Source organism: Diceros bicornis, chromosome 17, assembly GCF_020826845.1.
Source record: "Diceros bicornis minor isolate mBicDic1 chromosome 17, mDicBic1.mat.cur, whole genome shotgun sequence".
NCBI classification, from domain to species: Eukaryota; Metazoa; Chordata; class Mammalia; order Perissodactyla; family Rhinocerotidae; genus Diceros; species Diceros bicornis.
This window is the reverse complement of record NC_080756.1, coordinates 28871814-28888635: the sequence shown is the minus strand read 5'-3', so window position 1 is coordinate 28888635 and position 16822 is coordinate 28871814. Positions and strand designations below refer to the sequence as shown.

The window sequence follows — 16822 nt, the reverse complement described above, 5'->3', positions numbered from 1 at the left end:
TTTTGATGTCATATTTTACATCTTTTCATTTTGTGTATTCTTTAACTACGTATTGAAGTTACAATTTATTTTACTGCTTTTGTCCTTTAACTTTCATGTTAGTCTTATAAGTAGTTGATCCACTACCTTTACTATATAGTTGCCTTTACCAGTGAAGTTTTTTCTTTCATATGTTTTCTTATTTCTAGTTATGGCCTTTTGGTTTCTGCTTAAAGAAGTCCTTTTAACATTTCTTATAAGGCCAGTTTAGTGGTGGTGAACTCCTTTAGTTTTTCCTGTCTGGGAAATTCTTCTTCAATTCTGAATGATAACCCTGCCAGGTAGAGGTAATTCTTTGTTGTAAGTTTTTTCCTTTCAGCAGTTTGAATATAGCATGTCATTTCCTTCTGGCCTGTAAAGTTTCTCCTGAAAGATCAGCTGATAGTCTTATAGGGTTTCCTTGTATGTGACTAGTTGTTTTTCTCTCACTGCTTTTAAGATTCTCTCTTTATCTTTAACTTTTGCCATTTTAATTATGATATGTCTTGGTGCGGATCTCTTTTGGTTCATCTTGTTTGGGACTCTCTGTACTTCCTAGACCTGGGTGTCTGGTTCCTTAGCCAGGTTAGGGAAGTTTTCAACCATTTGCCTTTTCAAATAGGTTTTCTGCTCCTTTCTCTCTTTCTTCTCCTCTGGAGAGAAGAAAAATAATGCAAATTATAATAATTAGTAATTAAAATAATAATTACAATTAATAATTACAATTAATAATAAATATAATATTTATTATTAAATAACATGTAATAAATTAATAATACAAATGTTACTGTGGTTGATGTTGTCCCAGAGGTCCCTTAAACTTTCCTCATTTTTTAAAATTTAAAAATTTTTAAAATTCTTTTTTCTTTTTGCTGTTTTGATTGGGTGATTTGTACTACCCTGTCTTCTAGCTTGTTAATCTATATTTCTCTATCATTTAATCTGCTATTGATTCCATCTAGTGTATTTTTCATTTCACTTATTGCATTCTTCAGCTCTGATTGGCTCCTTCTTATATTTTCTAACTCTTTGTTGAAGTTCTCACTGTGTTCATCCATTCTTCTCCCAAGTTCTGTGAGCATCCTTATGACCATTACTTTGAATTCTTTATCAGGTAGATTACTTATTTTCATATCATTAAGGTCTTTTTCTGAGGTTTTGTCTTGTTCCTTCGTTTGGAACATATTTCTTTGTTTTTTTCCTTTTGCTTGGCTTTCTGTCTTTGTTTTTATGTATTAGGGGAAACTGCTACCTCTCAGTCTTGAAGGTGTGGCCTTGTGCAGGTGAAGATCCTTCCCATTCAACGCTACCCTAGCTCTTGGTTGTCTCTCGAACCTTTGTGGTTGTCTAGACTACCCGATTTATTCTTGATATGCCACTGTTGTTGAGGGTGTGCCAAGACCCGTCAGTGTTCCAAGGGGAGAAATCTCATTTACCACTTAGTTTGAGTCTGATGCAAATATATACAGCCCTATGGGGCTGCAGTTGTAATCCCTACTGGCTTCCAGACCAGGAGATCTGGAGATGTTCCCTAGGCAATAGTTGCAAATATTGGGGCTCCAGTGAGTGTATAAGCTCCTTTCTGGGGAGTCTTGTTGAGCTGTAGTGAGGCCAAGTAGGTGGGCAAGGGTAGTATCTCCTTGCTTGCGTTTCCTGGGAGCACCTCCTTAGCCGCTACATGTGTGGGAAACTTGAAGTCTGCCCCTCAGGGTGAAGCTCCAGGCTAAGTAAATATGCCTTTTTTAAAGGAAGGCTAGGGTTGTGTTTCAGTCTGCTGTCTGTGCAGTGCCCTGGGGTGGTGGCCTGCTAAGAACTGTCTTTCTGATTGCTACATTCCCATGGAGCTCAGGAACACCAGCCACCAGGGCTGAGCAATAAAAGAGTGTCCCCTGTGTTGATTACATGAGCCTGTTGGCTTTAGCTAGGCAGTTTGAGAGTGTAGGGGGTGGGGCTTGCTTTCTGGCTTCAGAAAAGGGGTGGCGGAGGTGGGGGAGATGACTTGAACGAGTGTGCTCATGGGCTTCCGCATTGCAGCAGGAGTGTGCCTTGTCTGTGCTCTTGTGTGGTGTTAGACTGGGCTTGTTAGCCTGGGAGCAAGAGAATGTGACTGCTCACTCTTGTCAGCCTCAGCCCAGGTGCAGGGGAGTGTCATCTTGGCTTTAGGCTGGGAGTGGAGTAATGCCTCTACCACTTGTATTCTTTAGTCACAGCTGCATGATTTGAGCTAGGGAGCAGGAGAATGCCGTGTCCATTTGCACCCGCATGACTTGCCAGAGCACCCATACGACTTGCCAGAGAATGGGGAATGCTGTAACCACCTGTGCTGGCAGGTTAGGTGGGGAGCGCAACAATGGCCTCCACCAGCGCCCCAGTCTCCAGTGAGTGTTTTCACCATCTGCCACCCCTCCAGCTACTGTTTTTAGATTCACAAATGACTCTCTTTCATATATAGTCTCAGTACTTTTAAAACTCCTGTTGTTTTGCTGGGTCTCCAGGTGAGTGAGACTATGTGCATACTCTTTAAGAGGGGAAATCTCAGTTTCCTATGGCATTTTGGGAGCCTTTGTTGTCAGCCCCTGGGTTTTCTATGCCATATGTTTTGGGAACCTGTTTCTCTGGTGTAGATCGCAGGCGCTGGGCTGCCTGATGTGGGTAGCCCACCTCTTATTCCTGCAGGAGAAGTGCCCATCTGTCTGGTGAGATCCCTCCCTATTGTGTGCCACCATGCTGGGGAGGGGTATTTGGGGTATTTCTGCCTCTCCTACCCATCTTGCTGTGGTCCTTTTTCTCCTTTGTTGTGGAGCAGGTGTTCCACTAGCTCTTAGTTTCTTTTCAGGGGTAATTGACCCTTCTGTAGCTGTATATTGTGAAAGTGGGGGGAGGTAATCAGGCTCTTCCTATGCTGCCATCTTGAATCCCCCTCAACATCCCTTTTTTTTGAGGGAGGAAGAGGTCATGTAATTGCCAGTTATACCTATGTTATGTTTACTAAGTGTGTTGATAAATGAACTCTAACATCTAGCAATTTGAGGGCTTCCGTATTGGCATCTTCAGGTTACCTGAGATTTCTGATTAAACTTCAAAAATAAAGGTAATTTGTTTAATTTTGGTTTCTAAAGGTAGAGCAGTCTTAGAGCTCAGGGACTTCTGACTGTGAACACCTCTGAAAAGGCTTCAGTGTGTTCTGGTCACTTGTCTAGTAGTTCCTCCTGTTAGGGAAAATGCCTCTTCAAGCATATAAAAAGTTGTCTACTTCAGTAGAAGTTTTTCAAATTGCGTTTTACAGAGTTGAGGAAGCTTATTATGTTTCTAGTCCAGCATGTAAGGAGCTTGGAAGTTACATTCCTTCCTAACAACGAGTAAAAAACTGAACAAACTGAAAATCAACAACTCTTCCATATGAGAAATGAGGTCACAGGGCAAATTGCTGCCCCCAAAATTGGAGACAGAGAGGAGGACACAGAAAATCACAACTTGCCTAAGCAGAAAGTCAAGAGCAGAAACCTCCACAGAAACCAGTGCCAAGGTAAGGAACCTAAACTGTAATCGATGGATTGCTGGAGGCTCAGTGTAGAAAAGTCTGAGTTAAAAATTCCAGGAGGTTGCAGTCATAGTGAGGCTCCCATATACTTTTTTTGAGTTTTACTTCCAAGAGCTCTGCCAGGTTCTATCAGTGAAGACTGGTGAAAAATCCTCTTAGGCTTCTGGCAGGAGGAGATAAAGGTAATCATTTTGAAATAGTCCAGAGCATTCTGTTTTTCTTAACAAGGCCTCAAGAGAAACTGTTACTGGAGCCTAACCTGCTGCGGCTTTATCAGAGCCTAATTGACCTGGGAAGGAAAATACCCAACTCCAGCTCCCTCTAGCCATCCTGTCCCACCTAAGGGGAGAAAAAAACTGAGAAGCACTTGTGAAGTTCATAGCCCAGGGGGCCCAGCTCACTAAAAGACTGAGACCTAATCATAGGAATATAGAACACTTTCCCTCCTCCCACACCTCACCACTATATCACTAAAGGCCTATTTACTGGTGTTCCTTTTATTCAATATATCATGTCCAGCTTTCAGTAAAAAATTACAAGGCATACTAAAGGCAAAAAACACAGTTCAAGGAGACAGAGCAATCATCAGAACCAGATTCAGGTATGGCAAGGATGTTGAAATTATCAGACCAAGAATTTAAAACTACGATTAATATGCTAAGGGCTCTAATGGGAAAAGTAGACAACATGCAAGAAGAGATGGGTAATGTAAGCAGAGAGGTGAAAATTCTAAGAAAGAATAAAAAGAAATGCTAGAGATCAAAAATGTTGTGACAGAAATGAAGAGTGCATTTGATGGCTTCATTAGTAGACTGGAAATGGCTCAGGAAAGAATCCCTGAACTTGAGAATGTATCAATAGAAACTTTCAAAACTGAAAAGCCAAGAGAAAAAAGAATTTAAAAAAATTGAACAGAATATCCAAAAACTGTGGACAGTTAAAAAAGACGTAACGTGCACGTAATGGGAATACCAGAAGGACAAGAAAGAAAGGAACAGATGAAATATTTGAAGCAATAATGACTGAGAATTTCCCCAAATTAATGTCAGATAACAAACCAAAGATCTAGGAAACTCAAATACATACCAAAAAAAACTATACTTAGGCATGTCATTCAAACTGTGGAAAATCAAAGATAAGGAAAAAGTCTTGAAGGAAGCCTGAGGAAAAAACACCTTCCTTATAGAGGAGCAAAGATAAGAAATACATCTGATTTCTTTTAAGCAATCAACTAAGCAAGAAGAGAGTGGAGTGAAATATTTAAAGTGTTGAGAGAAAAAACCTACCAACCTTGAATTCTGGATCCTGTGAAATTATCCTTCAAAAGTGAAGGAGAAATAGACTTTCTCAGAAGAAAATTGAGGGAATTTGTTGCCCAGTAGACCTGGCTTGCAAGAAATGTTAAAAGAAGTTCTTCAGAGATAAAGAAAGAGATATAGGTCAGAAACTTCGATCCGCATCAAGAAAGGATGAGCATTAGAGAAGGAATGAGTGAAGGTAAATTAAAAACTTTTATTTTTCTTACTCTTAATTGATCGAACAGATAACAGTTTGTTCAAAACAATAATAGCAACAGTGTTTTCAATGTATACCTTATGTACAAATGAAATGAATGACATTAGTGATACAAGGGACAGGAAGGAAGAATTAGGACTATTTTGTTATTATAGGATACTTGGACTACCTGTGAAGGGGGATAGTGTTATTTGAAAGTGGGTTTGTATTAGTCGTGCATGTACGTTGTAAACTCTAGGCAACCACTAATAAAAAAAGTATTGATATGCTAAGAAAAGAGAGGAATATAATCATACAATATGCTCAATTAAAACCACAAAAGGCAGAAAAAGTAGAAATCAAAAATAGAAACAAAGAACAAAGGCAACAAATAGAAAACAGTAACAACTATGGTAGCTATTACATCACTTTAAAATGTCAATGGTCTAAATATACCAATTGAAAAACAGGTTGTCACAGTGGATCAAAAAACAAGACCCAGCTATATGTTGTCTTCGAGAAACCCACTTTAAATATAAAGACACATATTGATTAAAAGTAAAAGGATGGAGAAAGATATACCATGCTAACACTAATCAAAAGAAAGCTGGAGTAGCTATATTAGTTTCAGACACAGCAGACTTCCGAGCAAGGAAGCTTATTAGGATTCTATGGGTTAATTCATAAATGTGAATTTGGGCATGTTTTTGGAAATTACTGATGATTTTAGATTTTAAATCCCAATCCTTTCTCATTGCCTCTAAATTATACTATCAGTTTTATCCAGCAGTTATGTTTCAGTTCCTAAATCTATAAATAGTGACTCTGCAGGAGGAAAATAGTACAAAAATTTTCAGGTAGAGGCAGTTATAAAATTTTCCATGATATAAAGCTCATTGTAAAAAAGAAACAATAAAGGGTAGTGGTTAAAAATGACTTTGGCACAAACTGATCTGGGTCTAAGTTCAGACTTTATAAGCTGTTCTACCTAACATAAGTAATTTTACTTCCTGTGACTAAATTATTTCCTCATCCATAAAATAGGGGTAATAATAGTACATTTGAAATAAGGTTTTTGTGAGAATAGAATGAAATGATGTATATAAAATATCCAGCATATACTAAGTGTGAATTGTTACTCTAGAAAGACAATGTAGAAATAGAATAATTTATTATAAAACATGCAAATTCCACCCCAACCTTGCTATCCTAATATTTAATGATTTTTGTTATTAGATTTTCCCCTTTTAACAGGAATCATAAGAAACCAAATTTATCATCCAAATGAGTTGATGTGAATATACATGCACTCATATACCAACTGGATTTTGCTGTTTGATTAAAACATCTTTGTTATACAGAGGTTCATTTACAAAGCATGCTCTTTGATATTGGCCTGGTGCCATGGTGGAATTTTAATCATTTTTTTCCAGCCCAGGAAAAATTTCCACTGCTCCTTTGCAGGCCACAGGAGCACCTGCAATGCATGTATCCATTCAGTCTTTAGATATTTATTGAGCACATACTATGTGCTAGGCACTGTATGAGGTGCTGGAGAGTCAGTAGTAAGTCAGTAGTGAATAATACAAGTTTCTTGCTGTCAGGCAGTGTATATTCTAGTAGAAAAAAACAGACAAGAAATGAGAAAAATAGTTTTCAAATAGTGATAAATACTAGGAAGAAAATAAAACAAGGTTACATGATAATGTATTGGGGAGGAAGGATGTGATTAAATTGTATAGTCAAGGCAGGCTTTCAGAGGAGATGATTTTGAGCTGCTACCTGAATGACAAGAAGGAACTAGATACACAAGCATAGCAGGTAGAGGTAACACCACATGCAAAGCCCCTCAGTTAGAAATGACTTAGCATTGTGAATTCCTAAGTAACTTGCATATAATCCGCTCAATCAGTTTATTATTCACTAGATGATCTCACCATTTGAAAGAAAATGCTGCTGATTTCTTTTTAAAGTGATGATTTCAAAATTCTAATGCAGTAGTTCCAACACTATCATGTGCTTAAGAATAACCTGGAGAGTTTGCCAAAATATAGATTCCTGATCTAAAAAAGCTGAACTTGTGAAAACAGAGAGTAGAATGGTAGTTACCAGAGGCTGGAGGTTGGGGGAATTGGAGATACGTTGTTTAAGGGTACGAACTTGGAACTAGTAAACAAAAAGTCCTGGAGACCTAATGCACAGCATAGTAATTATAGACAATACTGTATTATAAACTTCAAAGTTGCTAAGAGACTAGATCTTAGTTGCTCCTACCACAAAGAAGAAATGATAATTATGTGACGTGATAGAGGGGTTAGCTAACACTATGGTGGTAGCATATTGCAATATATAAATGTATCAACATGTTGTATACCTTAAACTTACACATTATATATCAATTATACTTAAAAAAACAAAAACAAAAAAGTTTCCTGGGTTATATCCCCAGAGATTCTGATTCAGTAGGTCGAGTGAGGCCCACAGATTTATAGTTGTAACAAACTCACAGGTGATGCCAGTGCTGCTAATTTGAGGACCACACTTTGAGACCTGCTGCTTTAACAAATCTGTTTTGTGAGTTTAGTATCCATTTGCTAAAAGTAAAGCATGTCGGTATTTTCTTTCACATAAAAAATGAACTTACTTGGCATGCTCACATCTGAAATTAATTTTCATAAGTATAGTGGAAAAGTGTATGAAATATGAAAGGTAAAAAAATAGCATCTATAATATTATGAGCTTAATTTCACTATAGCCAATTAGTGAAGGATTAATGTCGGTTTTCGTTTGGAGAGGATTTCAAAAATTGTTTTTTAAATGCTGAAAGGAATTTAAATGATAGAGTACTTAGAGATTTTTCTAAAGTTATTTTTGTTTCTTGACCTGAGAGATCACATAAATAGAAATTGTATATTAAATCCTGTTAATCTGGAGAATATGAGAAGGTTGTGCTTCTCATCAACTGTGCCATTCAGGAGGATGTGCATGGAAAAGAGATGGAGAAAGGAAGTGGGACATCAGGCTAATCAGCCAGATCAGCTCAACCCATTCTGGTCAGCAGGGAGCCTGGCTGCTGTGGTCGCACAGACTGTATGACATATGTCAGAGAAGCCCACGTGCTCCTGTCCCTAGCAGTTGTTGCCAGGAAGGGAATTTATAAGAATATTTTGGGCATCGTGACCTTAGGAACATCAGGGATAGCGTGTGGATGATGATACTAAGAACAGCCAACAGTTATCCAGCACTTACTATGTGCCATTGCTTGAAATACTTGACACAATTAACTGATGTAACCCTCATGACACATATGTGAGGTAAAGAGTAACAGCATTTCCATTCTACAGACAAGAAAATGAGGCAAAGCGTAACTCAGTTATTGAGGTTACCAGGCAGTAAGCGGAAAAGCTGGGATTCAAAGCTAGACAATTTGCATTTGGTCTTATCTCTTAAACAATTTACTATATACTGCTTCGTATTTGGAGAAGAATCCCCAAATCAAAGGTTTTCAGGATTTGTGTCTATATAGTCCAGGTTAAAATGAGGTATCTCTTTCTTTTTCTGCACACCCTTTAAGTTATTACATAAGAATTCCACAATGTCTCTCTATTTTTTAATCTTTCTGCCTGGGTCTGACAGGAGGACATTCCAAATGAAGACCAAGAGAGGAAGACCGTTGGAGTAGTCATTGCAGAGAAAAGTCTTCTACCACTTCCTAGTGTGTGATCGTGGGCAAGTCACCAAAATGTTCTGAACTTCAGTTTTAGTATCCAGAAAAGGATGACAATGTTTACCCCACAGGATTAGACAATTAAATGAGGACTTTTCTGGCCACTGATACAGACATATACTGTACCAGTCAAGTGTCCAGGTGAGTGGACACTTTATGCATAATTTATGGGATTTTCAAGGGTCATTTTGACTGTAGTATTTTTGCCTTACCTGCTGATATTAGAATCTTTGGTTAAGATGCAACTCCATTGAAAGCCTTTGAATGACAGTGTATCTAGTGTCTTCAGAGCTCTGATCTCCTTGGGCTATTTCTATAGTTGGGCTTAGGATGGCACACCCTAACTGTGGAGCTAAGTCTAGTGGCTGCCCAGATCAAACAATAATATAATGTTTGCTGATAAGAGTTATGGTTGTTGCAGAATGACAATGGAGAGCAACAGAGTTCCAAAAGGAACTGTCAGCTGGTCATCCAGCAGGTATTTTGTTTTCATTTACAAAGTAATAACCAAAAATAATTTTTGTCAGCCCAACATAATGGTTCATGTTAACATCTGGTTAACATGAACGTGGTAACATAACGTCTGACAACAACCAGAAATAATATTTCAAGAGTTCTTAAGCACTTCATTTCAAAGTTTTACATTTATTATTTAGAGTAACTCCTTTGAACAATTTTTAGGTATTGTAAAATATCTTTTAAAGGTAAGTTGAGTTTACCCATGATCAAAAGAGGTAAAATATCATTAAAATGAGTAGGCTTGCATAAATATATAGAAGTAATCTTCGTAGATGCTTTTACTATGTAACCTAGATCCTAAAATCTAAGGAAGAGATTTAGAGAAAATATAAAAGTACAAGGGAGATAAATGAGTAATGAATTGTCAACTTTTATTTGATTATTTTCATTTACAGTTCTGGCACTGACACTTTTTTTAAAAAAAGATTTTAATTTTATGTAAAGATTGAACTTCAATAAAATAACTTAAAAAACATTTACATTATACATCACTAAATCTCCATAAAATATACAATACTTTTGATACAGCTGTAGGCTACAATGACGTTGAAGGAAATGATACATATTCATAATTTTTAAGAGATATCCCATATGTCACATTTAGGAATAAATATTTATATTGAATTTGCCAAGATATGTGAAGTATTAAACACTATATAACATGCACTCAGAAATTAAAATATATATTTTTAAAACATTTTAAAAGCATAAAACTGTGTTTGATTTAACCTAGATATACATTAGCGCTTCTAAATAGAAATTTGAATATTTATTACAAATAAAAGATACTATAACATCAAGTGAGATATAGTCCAAAAGCTGGGAGGAACCAGTTTGGACATGTAGAATATAAATTTCTACTTCGGCTAGAGTTAAGTCTCATCTTTTTTAACCTTCAAATAAGATGGAATGATGTTAAATATGCTAAAATTTTAAAACTTTACAAAATATTTGTTTTTAATTTTAAGTACTTGTAAGCTGTATTTCTTTTTCTCATTTATATTGATATGACAAAATCAAACATATGAACTTAACTGTCTAAAATAAAAATCTGAATATTACTGTGAAATGAAGGTAAGTATTTAACATTCCATAGACCAAATCACGCAAGTGCAACAGACTGTGTTTTATACATACAAAGTAAAATTTTACAGAGATTACAGTGTTTTATACTCACAAGCAAATTATGAGGATAAAATTCTTTCATGTACTTCTGAACATCGTTAACACTCTTACAAACTGGCTGCTTGGCATTTTAAAATGATTGCTATTTCTAGAAAATAGCAGCAATATCGCTCACCCAGAAGAACTGAATGTACTGAATTGATACACTGCTACAACCTGAATCACTTCATCAAATTAGCTTAACATTACTGCATTTGAGGCTAAGAAAATTGATAGAAAATGACAGAAAACAGGACATTAAAATTAATCCAGAGAACAATTCTGAGTCTTTTTATAGGCAGCAGCTGCACATGAGCTGTAAATTTTATCCACAATTGAATACATTTTGCTATAATGCACATATTATGAATCCTCTGCTCCTAGCCTGGTATGTCATTCTTTATTCGTAGTTAGTGAAAAGGTCTGAATTTGGTAATTGAAAACTTGTCCCAACAACTGTATAAATGTCAGTTATTAGGTGCTCACTATTATTCAAGATTTTATAACTAGGAGAATGATTAAAAAAAAAATCTGATTATAACAAAATATCTCATTAATTTTATTGTTCTTAATTACTCTGCTGATGAAATAAAATCAAAACAATCCTCCCATTCCCCTCACTGTATTACGTATTTAGTGGCACTAATATAGTTTATAAATTGTATTTAATGACACTAATATATTTTGTATTGTATTGTATTTAATGACACTAATATAGTTTATAAATTGTGAGACTTTCTTAGATAACATATGGATAGTATTTTCTAGAATATTCTCCCCTCAGGATCTATGGATTATTAGAATACATTTCAGTTTTCCTTTCCGATATAAAAGCAAAAGGTTAAGTTGTCAACTTATATTTTTCCTGTTCATTCTTCATCTGAATAACCGATTTTGAAATTATAGTAAACAATTTCTAAATTCTTTGTTTTAATGAATTTCCCATTTTAGAGTGAATAACTTAAAAAATAATATTTAGATTCTTATATACTAAAATCTGGTTCAGAGGTAAAATAAAATTATGGAAAAGCACTTCATAGCATTACTCTCATAGCATTTTCCATCAGGGAACTAACTACTCTGTATGACTGGGAACAAAACTTCAAATGGAAATATTATATTTTAAATCTAGTTTTAATTTAGATCTTTTACATATACATTAAAAACCTTGTTTTGGGTAATTATTGACTAAGGTGCAACTATCAAAATTATTAGGAATGTTTATATTGAAGAAAAATAGTAATACCAAATCTTTAAAACCTGACGTCACATTCAGCTCTGTGTGTTCAGATGCAGATGAAATGTTATATTCTCTTAAGTCTAGTGCAGATCTCATCAGCCATCCAGGCCAAGCCTCAATAGGGGTTATGACCTTCTTCACTATAGTTTCCTACAACATAAAATACCTCTGTTGAATCTGCAGCATGTTTAGAAGGAAACCTATAATTTCAGTTAAAAGCATGATGTTTAATGTGTTTTAATATGGTAGGTCAAATCATAACACACGTAAATCGTCCTACAAAATATATATTTGATGATATTTCAAATGGAATGTTTTCAAGTTGATAGTGGTAGCCAAAGATGCTGAGAACTTAAAAGGTGCATAATATAAAATAACCTGCAAAATTCAAACATTCAATTTTTAATATACTATAAATGTTCACTGAATCTAAAAATAATACCCTAATTGTATAAGGTTCCTTTTCAAGTAGTTATTTGTTTTTAAAAAATTATAAATAATTCTTGTAACTATGCCTCTCTGTCTTTGCTTCAAAGATATGGAATATTATCTTTATCACTATATAAATAACAAATAGTCCTTTAAAGAAGAGGTTGAGGAGAATAGGGGAGGAGAACTGGCTAATTTTCCCTGTTATTATGTGCATTTATGGATATAAAGTTGAAAACACCATTTGCTGTGGCAGGGAGAACAGGCCATGTTCTGCATTAGGAAATAATAAGAGCCCAGTTGCTCCTTTAATAAAGTTACTCTGCATTCAGCCCAGCTGAGTATGTAAGCATATAGTTAAGGCTATATATACAATAAAGAGAAGAGGCAATTATTTGGATAAATCAGAAAAATAAATTTTTAAAGAGAGCACTTGGTCTAAATACTTCTTCTCCCCATCATATTCTGATTTTACCACACAACAGCTTACTTTCTACTTCACTTTATCTGTGAGAAATATTACTTGGATGAGAAATTTCTTATGGGATAAGACATATTAGTAGAATGATAATTTTCTCTATTAAATCACATCTGCTTTTTGGGAAAAATTAATAGGCCCTTAGAAATAAATTGTCAAAGCACCTAATTGAAGAAGAAAATTCTGTAAAATAATTTTTTTTATTATGTGAAATCATCCAAGGGAGAAAACGTTTTTGGCTGAAGGATTTTTAGGCCAGTGAAGTGACCATTTAAGCACATATCATACCCCTGGTTGCTTAGAGAATGAACCTCCTTGGCTGCATTCTCAGCTTTGATAATTGTGATAGAAACAAACTAAACTTTAAGAGAAGAACAAAACATCTTGGAGACTGGCAGAAATACATTGAATTTAGAGACAGCCACCTCTTCACTCCAAAAAGTACCTTATTTGATGTTTAGAGCCATGTTAACGTGCATCAAACTTATGCAAACTGGCCACAGAAGAGTCATTCATATTTTCACTGGAACTAGCAAGTAATTTTATGAGTAAGTAATTTTGTACATACTATGTAGTTCTTAATATAAGAGCAGAAATTAGAGTTCATTGATGAATGAGCATAAAAACTAGTGAACACTTTGAAAAGACATTGTAGATATGTCAACATTTCGTAAAGTTGTGTGCTGTATGAGAACCATTAATCTGTTCCAATAGAAAATCCCAATTTTTAGACAAGGGAAAAAATCGAAGCCAACCATGAGAAAAGGGCAACACTCGCAGACAAATCTATGTATCTTTTTTTTTTTGGTAAATTGTCAGGGAAAAATAGAAAGGGTGTGCAAAATAAAAATGATTTTATGCTCTTAGAGTAAAAAAAGACAGATACTATTAGGTAATAAAATATGACAATTCCATTAGGAAGAATTAATAAAAAGTTAAGAAAAAAATAAGTCCCACTATTTAATTAAACATCAATAACAGCAGGATTATTTCTGTCACTGATTTTCTTCCTTTCTTTTTTGTTTCAAAAATTATTTGATTAGGGCCAGCCCCATGGCTTAGCGGTTAAGTGCACGCACTGCGCTACTGGCGGCCCGGGGTTCGGATCCCGGGCGTGCACCGACGCACCGCTTCTCCGGCCATGCTGAGGCCGCGTTCCACGTACAGCAACTAGAAGGATGTGCAACTATGACAAACAGCTATCTACTGGGGCTTTGGGGAAGAAAAAAAAAAAAAAAAAAAAAGGAGGAGGATTGGCAATAGATGTTAGCTCAGAGCTGGTCTTCCTCAGCAAAAAAAAAAAAAAAGAGGAGGATTAGCATGGATGTTAGCTCAGGGCTGATCTTCCTCACAAAAAAAAAATTATTTCATTAAAAGAAGGGGAAAGATAGTCTGCTAGCAGCTATTTACATAACACAAATGAAGGCACAAATAGTAGGACTCCAGAGTTGATGATCGAAGGCGTGGTGAATATCAGGTGATTCAGGCATGAACAAAAATGACCCTGAAATACAGCTGAAGATCTAGCTCTCTTTTGTGTTTACAGTTGCATACCTAAGTGACTAACTCAATCAGGGATCCATAAAAATCTTTTCTTTCTTTCTAGTAATAAAATATACTTATCAAAACTTGCTAGCTTATCTGTGCAAATGTATACTTATCACTGCTGCAAAAAATATGTATGAAAATAAACCCTAAAAGACCTGCTTTTCATAATGTTCAAAATATCCTGTGCATAGTCAGTTTCTGAAGAACTCTCAAGATCTGAATTGGAGAGAGAAACCAAAATGTTGAATCCAAAGGAGATAAGGACAGCTGTGCCCTTGTAGGAGGCACTTTTGAATTTGTTGATGAAAGCTTAAATGGAATTTACTTCCTAATAGCTGATCACAGATAAGCTACTTCTCCTTAGGAAAATTTAGGGCCAATAGGCCATGTTTGGACAGAAAACACCCTTGGGCCATATCCCAGAATCCTTCTTTATGAGTATATCATACATATATGATTTGGCTAGATTAGCAGTGACTCAACTGCCACTAATAATTATATATGGTCTTAGGAAAAAAGGATACCACTGAAGTCACTGGATACAATATTCATTTTAGATTATCTGAGGAAGGAATTACACATATTCAATAATTATTAGTTTAAAATCTGTCAATATTTTTTTTACATTGCTGCTTGTGGAAAAAAAATGTCATCATGGTTGTATCTTCCTTCTAATCAAATATTCTAGAATATGAAGTCATTCACAACTAGACTGTGCAAAGAACCAGATTAGAAGCAGGGCAGTGAGGTCATCAATTGCTGCTCTTCTCCCCCAAGTTTGTTTAAATGACTAAATATATCAGCAGCTGAAAATTATTCCACATCAGAAGCATCGTTGTCAGAAAGATGATAGTTACTTCCCTTTACCCGAATATATTCAATATATCTCCCTTCATCAGAATCTGAAGTGCCACATGTACATAGCCTGTTGTCAAAGAGTGATTCAATTTCCTCTAATTTTTTCCCCTTGGTTTCAGGAAGACAGCCATAGATGAAAAGGAGTCCCATAGCAGCAAATCCAGCATAGAGGAAGAAGGCTCCTGCAATGGAAAATAATATATATGTATAAGTATGTGTATGTATATGTGTGTATAGATATATACAGTATACATATATATACTTGGTCTATATACATAGAGAGAGAGAGAGAGGCCTAGGTTGGAAACAATACTTGATTTTGACCTTTCTTTCTGGTCAATCATGCATAACTATGATATGAAATAGAACCAAAAAATTACTGCCAGCCTGGTTTACTCTAATTGTTCTAATCCTGTGAATATAATGTAATTTATCTTTCTAAACTTGTCATGTAATGCCAAACTCAAGAATGATAGACCAGGCTCAGATGTAACTTCTGCTTTGAAGTCTTTCCTTATGTCCCTGGCTAGAGATAACTGTTCTCTCCTATGTGCTTTCACAGCGCTTTGCTGAGGCCTCCTATCATAATAACAAGAAGTATTATAATTATGTGCATGTATTTGTCTGTCTTGTTTACTAGACTGGAGGCACCTGGAGGGAGAAATTTCTTTCTCATTTATCTAGTATTTCCAGAACCACATACAATGATGACATTGCTGAATCTGTGACTCATTGGAGTACACGGCAACTCTATCCTTCTAGTTTCTCGTGCCCAAAGTCTGATAGTCAACTTTGACTTTTCTCTTACTCTCCCACCCAATATCCAATCTGTTAGTCTAGTTGGATCTACCTTCAAATATAATCTGAAGATGACCACTTCTTACCATTCCACTGATATCTCTGGTCTAATAGCCATCCTCTCTCATCTGCACTATTGCCATAGTCTCCTAACTAGTCTCCTTGTTCCTTCTCTTGTATCCCTATAGTCCATTTTTTTTTTTTTGTCCATACCACTTATCACCATCTGACATACTATAAAGCTTACTGATTTGTTTTGTTTCCCTCCATTAGAATGGAAGCTCCATGAAGTCAGAGAATTTTGTTTTGCTGTAAGACTATGCATGTCAATGCAGCACAACCACAAAGACATAAATACTACCTGGCTGTGTTTTCTAAGTGTCAATACAGCAAGCCTAGAAGGATGAGATATATGAGAATGTGACTTGTGTGTATTCTTACGTATTTCCAAAATGGCCTTTCCTTTATAATCTAATTCCCAATTTAAACATAAGAACCTATGCTTTCACTTTTAATGATGGGAAACAACTAACTATAATGGAGTCCCTGCCTAATTTTAGGCCTTCAGTCCAGACCATCCTATATATGAGATGGGGGAAGGAGGATGACAAACTAATGTGACAAACGGCTGGAGAAAGGATATCAGATTGGGAGTTGGAAGATCTGGGTTTAAGTCTTGCTATGTGACTTCTAGATAGTCATTTAACCTCTTCTCTGGGCCTCAGTTTCCTCATTAAGTAAAATAAGATGGTTTCTCAGCTCCAATTTAAGTTTATGATTTAAGTTTATAATTCTATAAATTTTACAACCCAAATCAGGAGGAGGTATTGGAGAAATAGCTATGAGATGCTTGAGAGGGAGATCTGCTCTTCTCTTTCAGTAGAAGTGGTCTCAAGGGCAGAGTCAATGGCTTGTTTGTCTTTGGTTTCCCTAGTACAGAGCCTGAACCATTGGAGGAGGGTCTAGAGAATGAATGTGCTCTTGTTGACTGCCAGATGTAATACGTTG

General features: G+C 35.8%; 2 protein-coding genes across 5 annotated transcripts in view; one reads left to right on the top strand and one right to left on the bottom strand.

Annotated features, from left to right (window-relative positions):
• Positions 1–15240, top strand: part of C17H12orf40 (chromosome 17 C12orf40 homolog) — a 102617-nt gene extending 87377 nt beyond the window's left edge. For 3 of the 4 annotated variants that reach the window (XR_009222554.1, XR_009222553.1, XR_009222551.1), the window contains 3 exons: positions 4784–5056; positions 8690–8921; positions 15136–15240. The gene's annotated coding sequence lies outside the window, so the exon portion shown is untranslated. The remainder of the gene's footprint in view (positions 1–4783; positions 5057–8689; positions 8922–15135) is intronic. The other variant, XR_009222552.1, reaches the window with a different exon arrangement.
• SLC2A13 (solute carrier family 2 member 13) overlaps positions 9646–16822 on the bottom strand; it is a 330082-nt gene continuing 322905 nt past the window's right edge. Inside the window, exon 10 of the mRNA XM_058558506.1 lies at positions 9646–15198. Coding sequence (XP_058414489.1) covers positions 14972–15198 — 227 coding nt within the window. The 3' untranslated portion in view covers positions 9646–14971. The remainder of the gene's footprint in view (positions 15199–16822) is intronic.